This window comes from Brienomyrus brachyistius, chromosome 9 (genome assembly GCF_023856365.1).
Source record: "Brienomyrus brachyistius isolate T26 chromosome 9, BBRACH_0.4, whole genome shotgun sequence".
NCBI lineage: Eukaryota > Metazoa > Chordata > Actinopteri > Osteoglossiformes > Mormyridae > Brienomyrus > Brienomyrus brachyistius.
In genome coordinates, this window is record NC_064541.1 from 23,239,444 (window position 1) to 23,255,022 (window position 15,579).

The 15,579-nt window shown below is 36.7% G+C and overlaps 1 protein-coding gene across 1 annotated transcript; it reads left to right on the forward strand.

Annotated features, from left to right (window-relative positions):
• The first annotated feature begins 1,945 nt into the window (after positions 1 to 1,945).
• On the forward strand, positions 1,946 to 15,064 carry LOC125748466 (sodium/potassium-transporting ATPase subunit gamma-like). Its single transcript, XM_049024607.1, has 9 exons — positions 1,946 to 2,221; positions 3,335 to 3,391; positions 3,869 to 3,895; positions 5,101 to 5,124; positions 6,118 to 6,141; positions 6,659 to 6,733; positions 7,728 to 7,761; positions 8,849 to 8,883; positions 9,174 to 15,064. The coding sequence occupies exons 2-8, from the start codon at positions 3,340 to 3,342 to the stop codon at positions 8,865 to 8,867; spliced, it is 255 nt and encodes an 84-aa protein (XP_048880564.1). The 5' UTR covers positions 1,946 to 2,221; positions 3,335 to 3,339; the 3' UTR covers positions 8,868 to 8,883; positions 9,174 to 15,064.
• Positions 15,065 to 15,579: the final 515 nt, after the last annotated feature.

Here is a 15,579-nt window from a genome sequence, read left to right on the forward strand (position 1 = left end):
GCCATCTGCAGCAGTGTCCATAGAGCTGAGGATTAAAGACTCTTGGACACATGACTATTCTGTCAAAGCCAGGCTCAAATCTACAACCTACCAATCACAGGCATAGAAGCTTAGCCTGTTGAGCCACAGGCTCACCAATCTAGACCAAACTGATGAACTTCTGCATTAGCCAAGACCTGCCGACAACTAAAATCAATATGAACAGAATTCATAAATTTACTTGACACCCAAGCACTTTAACTCAAACATGAAGGATCATCCTTGTAGGTGTAATGTGATCTATGAGCCATATGTTTTTACCTATGTTTCTGCATCCTTTTTCCAAAACCAAAGGCATTACTAGAGAGTCACATGGCTTCTGACAAGGGCCTATCTGTTCTTCACTCATTCTCATCTCCACTATATTTTGTCATCTTTATAGACAGGATATCAAGGCTCCGTTTCAGTAATACTAGCAGGATAATCTACTTCAGAATATCTTCCGATGGCCTGGGAAAAGCAAGCAGGAAAACATCATCAGCATATAAATTTATGCCTTAGGGTTCATTAAGTGAACAATGTTAGTGTGTGACGGCTAATGTTCCATTTGGACATAATAACTGAAAAACTGAGTTGGAGTTGTGGGGTGGAAGTACTGGACCAAGGAAGACAAAAATGGTTCAGCAGTTAAATCAGTTATTTCAAACCTTTTTAGCACTTAATGAAATTAATGAAAATATGCTGCTATGTGGTAAGACTACTTTGCATAGTAGCCATCACAACAGGCTGTAGTGTAATGTTGTTTCATTGTCTACAGGGACAGATTTCTGTCTGTGTGTCACCTGGACAGGTGTAAGCTAATCACTAATCGCCATATTTGTTTCTCTATGGTCTAGATCAAGGTCTACATCCAACTACCTTTGCTCCATTTCAAAGATAAACCCTTTGGTATTAACCCTTCCAATGAACACAACACCATAGCATCAAAAACCATTCTGTGTGTAATCGGTCTGTCTTGTGAAAAAGCTAAAGTCACCAAAATTATTTTCAGGATAGGAATGTGTCACGCCCAGCTCGTACGATCCTCGTGTGTGCCATGCCCCCCTGATTATCCATGTATGCTTCCCTGATCGTAACCAGCTGTGTCCTGTTATTTTGATTTGATCCTGTCTAAGTCCAAGTCTTGCCTGTGTCCCTTGTCTGTCATTGATGTTCGTTGGCGTCAGTAGATGTTCCCTGCTCTTTCCATTAACAAATCCCCGGTACCATAAATACAGTATGGAAGTAATTGAATTGACTGCTTCTTTTATTCTCTTGTGGACATAGACACTTATTTTAAACTTTAATGTGCCCTTAACCACTTTACTTAACAACGGTACCACTTTACACTCAGCTCTGATCAAACCTAACACAACAGATGGATTATGAAGCAATTATCTAATTGGGGGGCAGCGTGTGCCTCTGTGGGCTAAGCCTGTGTGCCTGTAATCAGAAGGTCACAGGTTCAAACCCAGCCTCAGACTGCAACTGAGCAAGGCCCTTGACCCCCTGGGCACTGCTACAGGTGGCAGCCCTTCACAGACAACTTCCTCTATGAAAAAGAGCAAGTTGTGGGAGGCATAAAGACAATTTCCCTACAGGGATCAATAAATTATTATTTATCCATATGTGATTGACGAAAGGGTCATTCTCGTAACTTCTTCAGAGTAATAAAATTGTATAAATCAAATCAATGAATGAACACATGAATAGATGAAAGGGACATCTTGTGGTCTGTTACTCCTGCTCAATTTTTAATGTATGTTTGTCAATCACCATAGAGCGCAAATGAGCCCAACAAACAGTGTATTATACAGATCTCTTTTAAGTTCTTATTTAATAAATAAAAAGGTGTTGGATGTCCTAGTATCGGTCAAACAATGTGTCAGCAAGTCCAACCTCCCCTAACGTTTACACCCGACTCCCAAGACCACAGAACCTTGTCAGGATCTTAAGTGTCCATTTCAGGCACTGGACTACAGTGCATCAGCTGTCCCTAGCCATCAGGAACCCATTCAGCTAGTTTGGAGTTAGATGTAGTTAGTTGACTCCAATTAAACTGCAAGACATTATAAATGGTAACAACTGGAAACTTTTTTGACGAATACTACATCATCACCGTTTTTCTTGGATTTTTAAAATTGTTTCGTTTTATTTTATTTGTGGAAGCTTTGTGATCTTCATTTTAAAGACGCTTTATCAGGTAAGTCATTTAATTAGAGTTTTTATTTTTATTAATATGTATTTTTAAATGACTTATTTTTAATAGGCTTTAAAAACATTTATATTAGGGAACATATTCTACGTTGCATTTTATATGTTTGTAAACATTTTGAAATGTATAGGCCTACATGGGCGTCAGCAGGGTTGTTTTAGAGGGACTTGAACCAACACTATTATACGCTAATTAGTCTAAATAGTGAATTCTCATTAATTTTCATTAAAATGGAACCTCTCTAATAAAGGCTTAGCCCCACTTTCCATAAATCGCTAGTGACGATCCTGGATATATATTACTTGTTTTGAGATATTTACTTTAATCTATTATTATTATTATTATCATCGTTGTCATAATAACAATTATTATTATTAAATTTGCGCTTGGTATACATGGGAAACAGTTTATTTTCTTTAAATATTCCGTTTCTTTTTTAAAAAAAGTAACGTGACTACCGTGTGACACATTACGTAGTAATTCCACCTCAAAGGCAGCAGATGGCATCCAAAACAAACCTTGAGATTGAATGCACATTCGCTGAAGCAAATTTCACACTTGATTTTAATTTAACGGTAAATTTTTTTGCAGTTAAGTTAACATTTAGTTGGTCATGTGATTGTAATTTAAATATATATTTATATATTTCTAGTTATTTAAATATATATATACAACCTACTAACCAAATGCAACACAACACCCGTCAACACTACTATTACTTCTGATGCACTCTGCCTGAAATAGCCTCCTCAGTCCTTCTTCGGTGTCAGAGAACATCTTGCTGATTGCATAAGCGGCTGACTGCCTCCAGCTGAAAGAGTAGGGTTAAAGAATAACACCCCTTTAGATGGGAATAAAAGCATGTGCACTGTGACCCAGAGAGACTTGACTTTACAAAGCCAGGATTTCCATAAAAAACTAATTCTCAAACATCTACATGAGCAACCCACTGATTTTGCTTTGGATCACTCTCTAGAATTTACATTTTATTGGTGGCTACACAGTATTTCCCAACGTTGCCACTTTAGTAGTGCCAGTATTGTCATCTACAAATAAAAATCTTCCATACCAATATTAGTATGTTCTTATTCTTGTTTGTAGAAGACATGGATCTGTCTGTGGTTTTAGTGCTCTGTTCCACTGTGGCATTGACCGTGGGTGAGTTCTTGAAAGATTTTCAGTTCTTTACATCCTTAATGTTCTTTCGTTTTGTTTCTGACATTCATGACAGACAGATAAACTACATTTAAAAATAATTATATAGAAAAGCTGAATTATACAGAAGGAATCAGAAAATAAATATAAAATATGAAACACTATGTTACATAGTGTCAGCAGTGCCAGTTCCCATAGTGAAACTTGAGATCTGTTCTCATAATATAAAATGTCAGATCAAAGTTCATAGATTGAATCCAGTCTGCATGATTATAAAATGATCATATAATTAATAATGAAGTTAATTTAGCCTGAGCCTGGTTAAACTCTCCATCTAAGCTCTAAATGATCTGATGGCCTCAGCTGTTGCTTGTTTTAAACAAAAGGCATTTGCATAAAGTGTTACAAAGGAACTATTTCAAGTCCATAAGTGCTGTAGCTATAACTGAGCTGATTTCGTGTGCATCTCTGCGTCAACAGGATCTGCGTTTGGCAGGGAAATGATGGGTAAGTTCATGCTATATGCTGCATAGCTTGCAGTGGACAAGGAGTGGAAGTGCTCACATTGCCTGCTCTGTTTTGGAGGGTTTGTACTGTGCTGCGTGCTTCTGAAAAATGTTGACATATGTATCAAGTTTCTTTAGAGGATTTTTTTATAATTCTTTTTGAACTGCCTATTATTATATTGATTTCAAAAAGTGTAATGTGCTGCATTTTTTTGATTTTTTTACTATTTGTTAAAACCAATGTACAGTTATTCTGTAATAAAGTCATACTTTGTTTGATATACATTCTTCAGTTATTACATTAAATATTATATAAGTCATGTATGGATTTTTGTATATGCATTCCAAAACATATATAAAGGATTCAATATATTCAAGATACTTTACTACTGTGAAGAGGTTTTACACATATATGAATAACAGGTACTGTGCTCCATCCTGCTTTATTCCCTGCCTTGCGCCCATAATTTCCTGGACTGGCTCTGGTCCATGACCCTGCATAGGATGAGTGGGTACAGAAAGGGGATGAATGAAATGTTAAAGTTTAAAAATTATCTTTAAACACAGTACCAATATCAGGGACTGTGTTGCAAAGAACCACAGGAGGTATAGCTGAATTATTCCTGAACATATTCAGAATATGTAGAAATGGGTGATTTTGAAATGAATCTGAAAAACAGTATTTATCTTTATGATCATTCTGTTAGTGCTACAAGAAAGATAATAACAAAGGTAATAACAGACAGCCTTCCTTAAGGGTACTTAGTGATGTGCTTTGCATGCCGGATCCTCACGAATTGTGGAGTTTTCCCAGAAACTGACTGAAGTGTTCACGACAGCACTGGTACTTAAACAAAAATGTGTTGGTATGAATCATATAATTTGAGCAACATTTTGTGGCTGTAATGTGTTGATTAGAGGAAAGCGCTTCCAATACAAATTTATCACTGATACTGAGAATGCTTTTTTTAAAAAATATATTTTATATATATATATATATATCTCCACAAGCTGACTTCTGCAGATTCCTGTTAAATTTCTCTCTTGAAGATGCAGCCATTTAGAATAGCCAGATGTATGTGGAGAGCATGGCTTGGGTTTAAATCATTATTGGAACATTCCACTGGATTTTCATTTAGGCCTGTTGAAATCCAACAAATGGCCCCTGTCTTTCATGAAGTGATTTCAAAATGTTTTCTTTTTCAGCATCTACAAATAATGAGGGAAAAGGTAAGAGCTTTACTTTAACCTTGATGTCCCGCGTTGTTTTTTTTTTTCAGCTGAAGCTGAAAAAACCCACATCTTTTTAACCTGTTTATCCAGACATAGTTCTGGTTGCATATATCACCATCTTCACCAATAATAGAAGTTTCATCTGAATTAGACCTTATTTCTCCCTTAATATTATTAAAACTGCGCATGTGTGGTCCTCTAACCCAACCAACCTTGCTATGCCTATTTCATATGTTCTTAAAAGGCAACTATGTGATTGGCTGCCATTTGATTGGGTTACTCTCTGCGACCTGATAGGCTGATGTGTGCTCTCAAGCATTGTTATCATTGACAGTTTATCGTAGTTTCTCATTTTCTCGTCATTTAAAATTCTTATAACAATAAGTCGATTTGTCATTTATATTGCTCAGGCCTATCCCATCTCTAAATTTGGTCCAACTACGAAATTGTCCAGGTCAGTGATCGGGTTCACATCAGTGTAGCAGCCTATCACAGATGAAACTGCTTTTCTTTGCCACTGTTCCGTGGCCCACCAGTTGAGAGACTCTAATATAGATTGGACTGGGTGGTGTATTGAATTAATAAATGCATTCTTGAGCATCTGTTCATCTTCCTGAGCAGGGTCGCTTAACTTGGTCTAATGTGGCTCAACACAAAGAGGAGCGGTGCTAACCACGTTGGGATTATTATTGTATAATGGCACACCTCAAAGTGGTTTTGTTTGGCTAACGAAAAAAAAAAATAGAATAAACTAGTCACATTTAATTTTTCAATTCAATTTCATTTCGCATTTAATAATGCAAAAAATTGTATTTACCAAAGTTGCGGTATAATTCTGGGTATTTAATTTAAAGGTTCTAGAATGTAAGCCCACTGTTTTCTTGCATTTTTTCTGTTACTGAATAGTAATTGTTGAAACATTCCTTTGAACCTTATTTTGTAAAACCTACATGAATTAATGTTTGCTGTTTTCTCGTTGCTTTTTCTCAGAGTATGACAGTGCATTTGAATATGGTAGGTTATAAACCAATGAAAAGCAAATCTAGCTTGACCTTTCCCCACCCTCAGACCTCCTTTGCAGTTTTGCATGGACTAAAATGTCATCATCTGTGGGAAAGTTTGAGAGGTCAATCTGGGTTCAGTTTTTTCCTTTTTATTTACCAAAATTCTTTTCCATGGGGAATGTACACTTTGAGCAAATATTACCCTTAAAGATTTGGCATTTAGCCTAATGTCTTATGATCTCTAGCAGATATAATTGGATTTGTGTTATTTTGTAATTTCACTAAATACTTAAAATAGATCAAAGTGTGTGAGTGTTTATTACTATAAAATATTTCACATTTATTATTTATGTAAATGTTGTCATTTTACTGTTGACTGATTTGTGCATCTTCATTTGCATTTTTTCCCGCATAAGTTTTACTATAAAAACTCCCCCTGATGTTGCATACGCAGGAATTAGTGGTTACTGCATATGTCCAGTAACTTGTGATTGCGCATGGATCACATAACCTGTGCCTCCTTCCAGACTATGAGTCCCTGCGAATTGGAGGACTGATCTTTGCCCTAGTTCTCTTTCTTTTGGGAGTCATTCTGATCCTCAGTAAGTCTGTATGCTCCTTTTGAACACCTTTTGCATCAATGTCACACTTTTGTTTTTCTTCGATTTTCATCCAAGCTATGAAGTTATCCATGCAAGCATTTGCAAACCGACTAGCTTCATTTCATAAAGAATTATTCTAGTGATTTACAGAGCTTACATATTACTTAATTGTTGGTACTGTGATCAAGTATTCTAATTCTTATATGTGACTCCATATATGTTTCCCATGCAATTCTCTGAGCAATTGAGTGAGTGTGGGCATAGCCTTGACACTTGACACTCACCCTCCACCCCACACCCGGCCACTATTGCATTCAGTCCCACAAATCAGCTCTGATCTTGTAATCAGAGTAGTTACTGCTACTCCATAATCAACACCAGGCCATAAACTGATCATATACCTGTCTAATATGAAGACTTCTCTAATGTCTTACAAGATCATAGTTAATAAAGAAAAAAATCAAGACATTAATTCAGTCATTGTGAAATATTTCAGGCAATAAGAGCTTCCCAAATGTGTGTTTGTGTGTGCGAGTTCAAGTTCAGACATATGTATTACCCAAGAAGCCACATTAGGAGCAGAGCTGATCCTCCCCCTCCCACCAAAATATTGTATTTCCTGGACAGTCGCTATGTTCAGCTATGACACCCTAGAAGATAGCTGCTTGGATGTTTCAAATTCAATTCCAAGCACAACAACTGTGCACATATACATCCCTCTGATCTCAGCAAAGAATTCTTCAACAAGTATATATGTTATGTACACAGGGGTGAAAATACCAAATCTGATTATAAGTAAACTTTGTAAAAGGAAGAACATACCAATTTAAAAACTAAACCCAAATCAAAATAATCAAACAGGATTATCTATTCCCAAATTAAAAACATAATTTAACATTTACGTACAAGTAGAATTATTTAAGATAAATATCTGTTTTGAATAAGGTGTCATTTGATTGCCCTCTCTTCAGCATTTTTCCTTTTTTCCATTTAGGCAAAAAATGCCAGTGTGCATCCAAGAAACAAAGGTAAGCATTAATATTACAAACTTTTATAAAACATATATGTATATGCAAGACTGATCTCTGATTAGCTTTTACACCATTTCTGCTGGGTTAACTTGCCACCCAGAAAAAAAGACAATGTAAAAGCCTCTGAAATGAAAGAAATGATATTATTATGAAATGAAACCATGACAATTTCATTGGGTAAGGTTGCAACGGTATGAGATTTTCACAGTATGATAACCGTCTCAAGAGAGAGCGCAGTTTCACGGCATGATGGTATATGGTATTTCAAAATTATTATTATTACTATTAGTAGTAGTAGCAGTAGTAGTAGTAGTAGTATTATCAGCTACAATGACCCATAAATGAATGAAAACAAGTGCATTTTGTTGAAGAAATGCTTTGTTATAGTTGAAACTATAACTGATTTTTTTTTTTTTTTATGAAGTATGAGTAAAAACTGTATTTTTGAAAATAAATAAATGGGAAAGCTGTACATCTCCTGTTTGATCAAACAGAAATTAAAAGGGAAAAATCAGCAGGATTTTTTTTTATTTATCGCTCATTCGATAATCAATAAAACAAATTGCTGTCTACCTAAATACAATACATTATTAATCTAATAAAACATATTAACTAAACCATTCTTATCAAGCTAAATACATGACTGTAATTCATAAAAGTTGCTATCGAGTAATAAAACATGTTGGTTGTGCTATCAAGCTAAATGATAATAATAATAATAATAATAATAATAAAGAAAAAATGCACCTTTTCTTAAAACACTCATAAACATATTTTACCTACGTAAACACTCACCGAAAAAAAAATGTTCACCCCACTGACTGGGGGTTTCGATCTTGCCTCCATTCCTGTTTGTACGGTGTGTCCCTGGAGTTAGTGTGCCCTCTTCTGGATACTCCTGTTTCATATCATGGTGCAAAGGCATGCAGCCAAGTCAACTGACATCTCTGGTTTGCTCATAGTATATGACTGTGTATGTGTGAGTATGGTGTAAGCTCCAGGCCCCCTGGCAAACCTTTACTGGAGAAGCAGTTGGAAGGTAGATGGATGTAACATTTCACCTAATGATCTGTTTTATTCCTAGGAATGGGAATGACGCATGAGCAGGAAGCATAAAAAGTGAGATCATTTCACTGCTATTTTTCTACTAGACTTACTGTAAAAGGCAGACTTTCTGTTGTATTTCTTTACATAATGAAATGAAGGTATGGTATTTGGGGAAGGGTGGATGCTGAAGACAATCACTTTTTTGACTCATACGTCAGGTGATCATACGTCATACGTCAGTTGCTACTGTAGAACATTAAAAAGGTTGCATATTTTTGCCTTTTTCCATTTATAACCATTTTTGTTTATATTTAATTTGCACTGTATAATGAATTTCAATTCTTCTCAATCTCACATTCCAGGCTTTCCTGCAGAGCCAGAGTTTTTCATTAGAGTGCAGCCTCTGAGGGTTGAAGCGGATTTCCCTTACTAAGCAACATTAATTTAAAATGCAAGATACTTCTGTAATTTCCTCCCTTATGCTGTCCGAGTTATCAAAAGTATAAAAGTTTTGAGAAAGGAGAAAGATTTGATTTTTGGCGGGGGGTGGGGGGCGCAAAATTTTAAGAAATTCATAATGGGAGCTGCAATAAAATACTTTGGATGCTCCTTTTGTATAAACTACTTTGTTGTTTTCTTGTTGTTTTTATTTTAATTTTCTTACTTTGTTGTTTATTGTTTTTTTGTTATTTATGGGTATTGGTTATATGGATGTATCAGTTGCTCATTTATATCATATGAGTTCTCCAGTAGTCGGGCAACATTTGAGCCAGAAATCAATTCATCAATTTGGTTTCCTAATCTCTATGTATTCAGTTGTGTATTGCTTTATAATGGAATTTCCCGCTTTGTGAAATTATTTATCCTGGGTTAATATAACCAGGAAAAATGAGGCTTCAAATCTTCAAAAAACAGTAGGTGTGATGACATTGAAGTACAAATCACTGCCTGACTTAATGGGAACAGGGCAGCAATGAGTAGTAACCAATTGGGATTAGAAGGTATTGGGAAATTCACAATATTCCCGTGAATATGTCAGATCACTATAACCACACCAGTCATTTCCTGAAAGCCTCATTTTTCTATTTGACTTGAAGTGTCAGCAGTGTATGCATTCATACTTATTTTTATTCAAGCCAAATGACTTGGCTGTTCACATTACTCAAGTCGAGTATGTTGTCATCTTACCTTAATTAAGTTGCTCATCAATCCACATTCGCCATATTGTTTTCGACTAAAATATGAATTTACCATACTGTTAACCAAAATAAAATTAATTATTATTTTCAAAAATATTAGGGATATAAATTACTGTTTTAATCTAATAGTCATATTGTTAATATATACAACATATTTTGCATTCATAATAAGGTTGATAACTACTGGGTAAACATATGCACTTTTACATATTCAGAATGCGTTGTATTGTCATGTATGCTGCCTAAGAAATACAATTTCTTATCAGATTTTTGCTTACAACTTCCTATCCCTCCTGTCAGCTTAAAAAAGAGCTGTGATACGCAGGGATCATTTAAAATTAACATTTATTATTTCAGTTCTGTTAAAATTGCTGATAACGTTGTGTTTTTTCTTAATACGGAAATGTAAAAAAAAAAGATGATAGACAAAAAACGTTTTTCATCCATGCTTTTTCCGAACGCGTATCCACTGGAGGTTCGCTGGACAATACGAATGCCTATAGGTACATTACATTTTAAAAAATGACATTCGTTTATATTCACCATTTAATTTTCAATATTTGTTTCTGTTACATTTTCTCAGTACTTCAAACAGAGTGTGAATAACATATTGCAGCATGGCAATGTAACTGGCTAGGCAAGACAGAATAACGAAGTATCCAGTAATTAACGCAATCCTAAAATTAAAAACGCACAACATTAAATTGATACTGTCCATGCATCATTACACCACAGACTGAGAATATTTGATAAAACCGATTAGTCATCTTTCTTCCATGAATGCAGCGCCTCCGAGCAGCTTTGCTACCATGGATACAACCCGCTTCTTGTACCGCATTGGCGAAAATGGAGGATAAAACCTTGCTGGAAACCTGTTGTCTCCGGGTTCCTCTTTAAGCATGTATGCACCGAGACACAAACGGAGGAAATACCCTCCGCATTGGCCGACATGCGCATCGCTTGGTGCATCTCAGGGGAAGACCTTTTCCCACTGCTAGTGTCAGCATTCCTCAGGTAATGGAACTGCAGACTGCAGATCTTTAGAGCCTCCCACCCCCTTCCCCGCCCCCCTTACCCCATCTAGTACGCTGCAATCTTGTACTGCAGTTTATCCGTATTCTGTAAGTCAGCTCTACTTGAATTCCTTTTATTCGCACCCCTGCAGCGCGAATACGAGTAGAGATTGGAGCTGTTAAGCAACGGCAACTCCATACACTGCAGTCATGTCAACTGAAAGAGGTTTGTCGCCTCCTTTGTTTAGGGTGCTTTTTTTCTTTTTATGGGGGATATTCTTAAACTTTAGCATTTTCTGTGCATTATGTTGCTGTTGATTATAATTGCTTTTGTGTAAACAGTAAAGCTCTGTAAAGGTGCATTAAGGATAATGAACTTGCATATCCCATTAACATTGACACATTAAGTTTTAAAGTCTGGCATTATGCTATCAAACTCACTTTATAATTGGACTTCAGGTGACAGAATATAACTAATTGAATGTAATGATTATAATGCTATCGCTAGATTCGTTCAACTATATATATATATATATATATATATATATATATATATATATATATATATATATATGGAAGATTTTTTATCTGGCTGCTTTATTCTATTGCACTAATTGACTTAAGAATGGGTACAATAATTGTCTTTCTAATTTTAATGGATAAGAAGTACATAAGAACTTGTCCAGGGTGTGTTTGAATGGGGGGGGGGGGGGGGGGGGGAGAGCGCACAGTGCTAAGTAAGCCATAATGAAACCTAGGAGTTCAGTAACATAAAGCCGCATTACCAGCGAAGTGAAGGATTCTCAAACTCTATAAGTAAAATTTCACTAATTGCACACTTCTACACAATGTCAGAGTTTCTTATACATCTTTTAGAGATTATGTGGTTCTAAAAAAACTGTTAGCAATAATATATAATTTTTTGTTTTAACAATAACGATACTTATTATTATCATTATTATTTGATAATGAAACGGCTTTTGAATATGTGGTAGATAGTTACAGAGCCAGCCAATCCTAGGCGGCCAGGCAGTTTCACTGTCTTGCACAAAGGGGGCACCACATTGTTAAGTTACAATCCTCAACCTCAATGCTTTTCCTATGCAAACAGCCGTTTATACACATCAGTACATATACATCCAGCAAGACAGTTTTGGGTCCTCTTTGTAGGCTTTATTCCTGCTGAGTGCAGGTCATGCATTATTCAGTTCTTCCTTGCCAGCCAATCAATCACTATAATTGAATTGCTTAGAGAATCCATCAGCCAAATCTGTAAAAATATTGCTTTGAGAAGTCTTTTCTGAAGTGGCATTTAGATGTAATCACTTTAGGGCTGTTACACGATGGTTTGTTTATGTATATGTTGAAACTATAATCAAAATAAGCATAAATAAGCAGAAAATGTATTTGGAACTATACATTTGCTGAAAATCATTATCCAAGATGCAATTACTTTTTGCCACCAGCTGCAGGGCTGCGGTTTCAAACCCCCCTGTACTTTGCTTTCTTAAGGCTGCAATAGAATCCTGTCCAAGTAGTACCCTGCCTTCCTCATTTTCTAGGATTACCTCACATCAATAAAACTGCAGAATCTATTCGATAATGGATTGCATCTGGCTGGATCAATGAAACACCCAACCATTGGCAGAGTTTGTGGGGGGGGGGGGGGGTTGTGACAACATTTAATGCATAAATATGACATTTAAATGTTTTTTATTATAATTTAAATTCTCATTTAAATGATTGTTTATACATCTAATTCAAATGTTTATTTAAAATAAATTTGAATTGTAATTTAAAAGATTGTTTAAATCACTATTTAAATTATGCTCTACCAGCAACCATTAAAATATCTGATCTGATTGGTTACATTGCAAAGTAAGGCTGGTTCATATTTCTCCGCACATGCGCAACACTCACATATCTACTTTGCGTGTGGGTACATGGAAACGTTCGTAGTTCTGCTCAAGCCGTGTACTTTGCTCATGTGTAAGACGTGTTGCATTTATATTTTTATTAAAAATAAATCTTCGCCTGGGTCACATGTGTGTGGAGTTTGCATGTTCTCCCCATGTCGTAGTGGGGTTTCCTCCGGGTCCTCCGGGTTTCCCCCCACAGTCCAGAAACATGCTGAGGCTAATTGGAGTTGCTAAATTGCCCGTAGGTGTGCATGTGTGAGTGAATGGTGTGTGAGTGTGCCCTGCGATGGGCTGGCCCCCCATCCTGGGTTGTTCTCTGCTTCGTGTCCATTGCTTCCGGGATAGGCTCCAGACCCCCGCGACCCAGTAGAATAAGCGGTTTGAAAAATGGATGGATGGATAATTCTGATATTCCCCGCACATGTAACACACCAGTGATGTTTCTCTAGGTTTTACATATTCAGAGAGCCAGCTCAGAGGGTTGCCAACTTTGGTCAGCTTTGGTCATGAGAGGCAACATAGAGAAATGGATATTGCACTGCTGTGTTACGTGTGCAGGGATTATCAAAATAATAATTTGTATTATTATCATTAACAATATTATAAAACCTACACATTGTGCGCATGACCAGAGAAGTATGAACGTTTTCGTGTACGCATACGCAGAGTGGATGCGTGAGTGTTGCGCTAGTGCAGAGAAGTATGAACCAGTCAGATCATATCGATCTCACCTAGTCGTCTGAATTCTCCCGCATTTTGTCTGTTTCGTCCTGGGGCTGCATTACAGAACCTTCGAACTTGTAGATCCTGTGTTAACAGTTTGGTAAAAATGCTAACTAGGATTAGAACCTGATTTATGAAAAAGCTATTACAGTTGAACAGTTCCCTAGTCACTTTTCCTATTTGAACTTACTGTAAGACAGGAAATGAGTATTACACAAGCTTCATGAACAACGATTTGACGTTCGCTGCTGACCATGAGTTGACGTAAAACCGATGTGCAGATGCACGTACGGCCAACGTCTGCCAAAATGACGTTGGGCCAACGTTAAATGTTAGCTGGAATGTTGCAGTTAAGGTACTGTTAGAGGTACCTTAAGTTTTTTCCCTTAGTTTGGTTGCTAATGCAACCATTAAGGTATTCCTTAAGTATAAGACCAAGATAAGGAGAAAAACTTAAATATTTAAGAGAAAATTTTGAGGAAACTTTAAGGAGAAAACTTAAGGGTGTTTTGTGCAACCGATTTTATTTTAAGAAGACCTTAACTTTGACTTTAGGTGTTTTGTGCAACCGGCTCCAGGTCCTTTTCAGTGAAATGGTTGTTTACAAATCACAGTGTCCTCCCTGACCTGTTGTATGTTATTGTGCCATTTTATCCACTTAAGACAATAGCAGGCTAAGGTTGCTGGTTTCATCTTTCTCAGTTGGTTGAACATGACAGACTTAGGCTACTGTGTGAGGATGGGCTGAGACTGTAACATCATTGTAATTAGAATTTGAATAATAAATCTTAAATTACATTTCAAATGCCTTTTTAAAAGGAGTTTCCCCATATATACTGTATATGTATAAGTGTGTGTGTGTGTTTGTGTGTGTGTATGTATGTATGTTATAGCATGCTAAACAGGAAATATTTAATGATCTTTGATCTATATGTAGGGGCAGCATGGTGGTGCAGTGGTTAGCACTGTTGCCTCACACCTCTGGGACCCGGGTTTGAGTCTCCGTCTAGGTCACATGTGTGTGGAGTTTGCATGTTCTCCCCATGTCGTCATGTGGTTTCTTCCGGGTACTCTGGTTTCCCCCCATGTGTGCCCTGTGATGGGCTGGCCCCCCATCCTGGGTTGTTCCCTGCCTCATGCCCATTGCTTTTGGGATAAGCTGTTAAGCACTGGAAATTCAAAAACAAGTTTCCTTTATAACATGGAAAGAGTCTATAACACTGCATGTCTGAAACCCTAGCAACTGGTTGTTTGGTGATGGCATAGTTACATTCTAGGCTGTTCTTTAACTTTAAATACAATAGTTAATGTCCCTTGCAGAAAGAATGCCTCGAACTTTCTCTGTATTTGATGAATAAAAATAACATTTTCTTTCCATTAAAGGTACTCAGATAGTAAACATTGAATGTTGAGTGTAATTTGTATTTTTAGTAAATGTGAGTAGCATGCAAATGTAGAAAATCTCAGTGTGTGCATATCCTCGCAGACCAACAATACCTAGGGGACAGCGACTTCTATTATGGTAAGCATCATGAACCACTCTTGCCTTAACTATACATTCACCACATCTTACTTAATTTTACATAAAATACACTTAATTATACATATTCTGGGATACGTGTTCCAGCAAAATACTGTAAATTTAGTGAAAAAATTTAAAGAATCTGTAATTTTGCATTCGATTTCTTGGCCAGTGAGAACACCTTAATCAAGACAACAGGATGTAATGTGCTGTTTAGAGCTGAGTGGCTTGTGGTATTCCCTAGACTACGACACGCTGAGGACTACTGGAGTTATTCTGGCTGTGGTCATGTTCGTGTCTGGAATCCTCATCGCTCTGGGTGAGTACATCACCATCACAAACTTTAAACTGGGAAGCAGCAGTTGATGGTCTGTATAATTGGGTCCAGCATT

What these genes read in the sequence shown, in the direction of transcription:
- LOC125748466 (XM_049024607.1), top strand. Translation starts at nt 3,340, where the DNA reads ATGGATCTGTCTGTGGTTTTAGTGCTCTGTTCCACTGTGGCATTGACC. An exon ending in CACTGTGGCATTGACCGTGG is followed by an intron (nt 3,392 to 3,868) that starts GTGAGTTCTTGA and finishes CTGCGTCAACAG; the next exon opens with GATCTGCGTTTGGCAGGGAA. An exon ending in GGGAGTCATTCTGATCCTCA is followed by an intron (nt 6,734 to 7,727) that starts GTAAGTCTGTAT and finishes TTTTCCATTTAG; the next exon opens with GCAAAAAATGCCAGTGTGCA.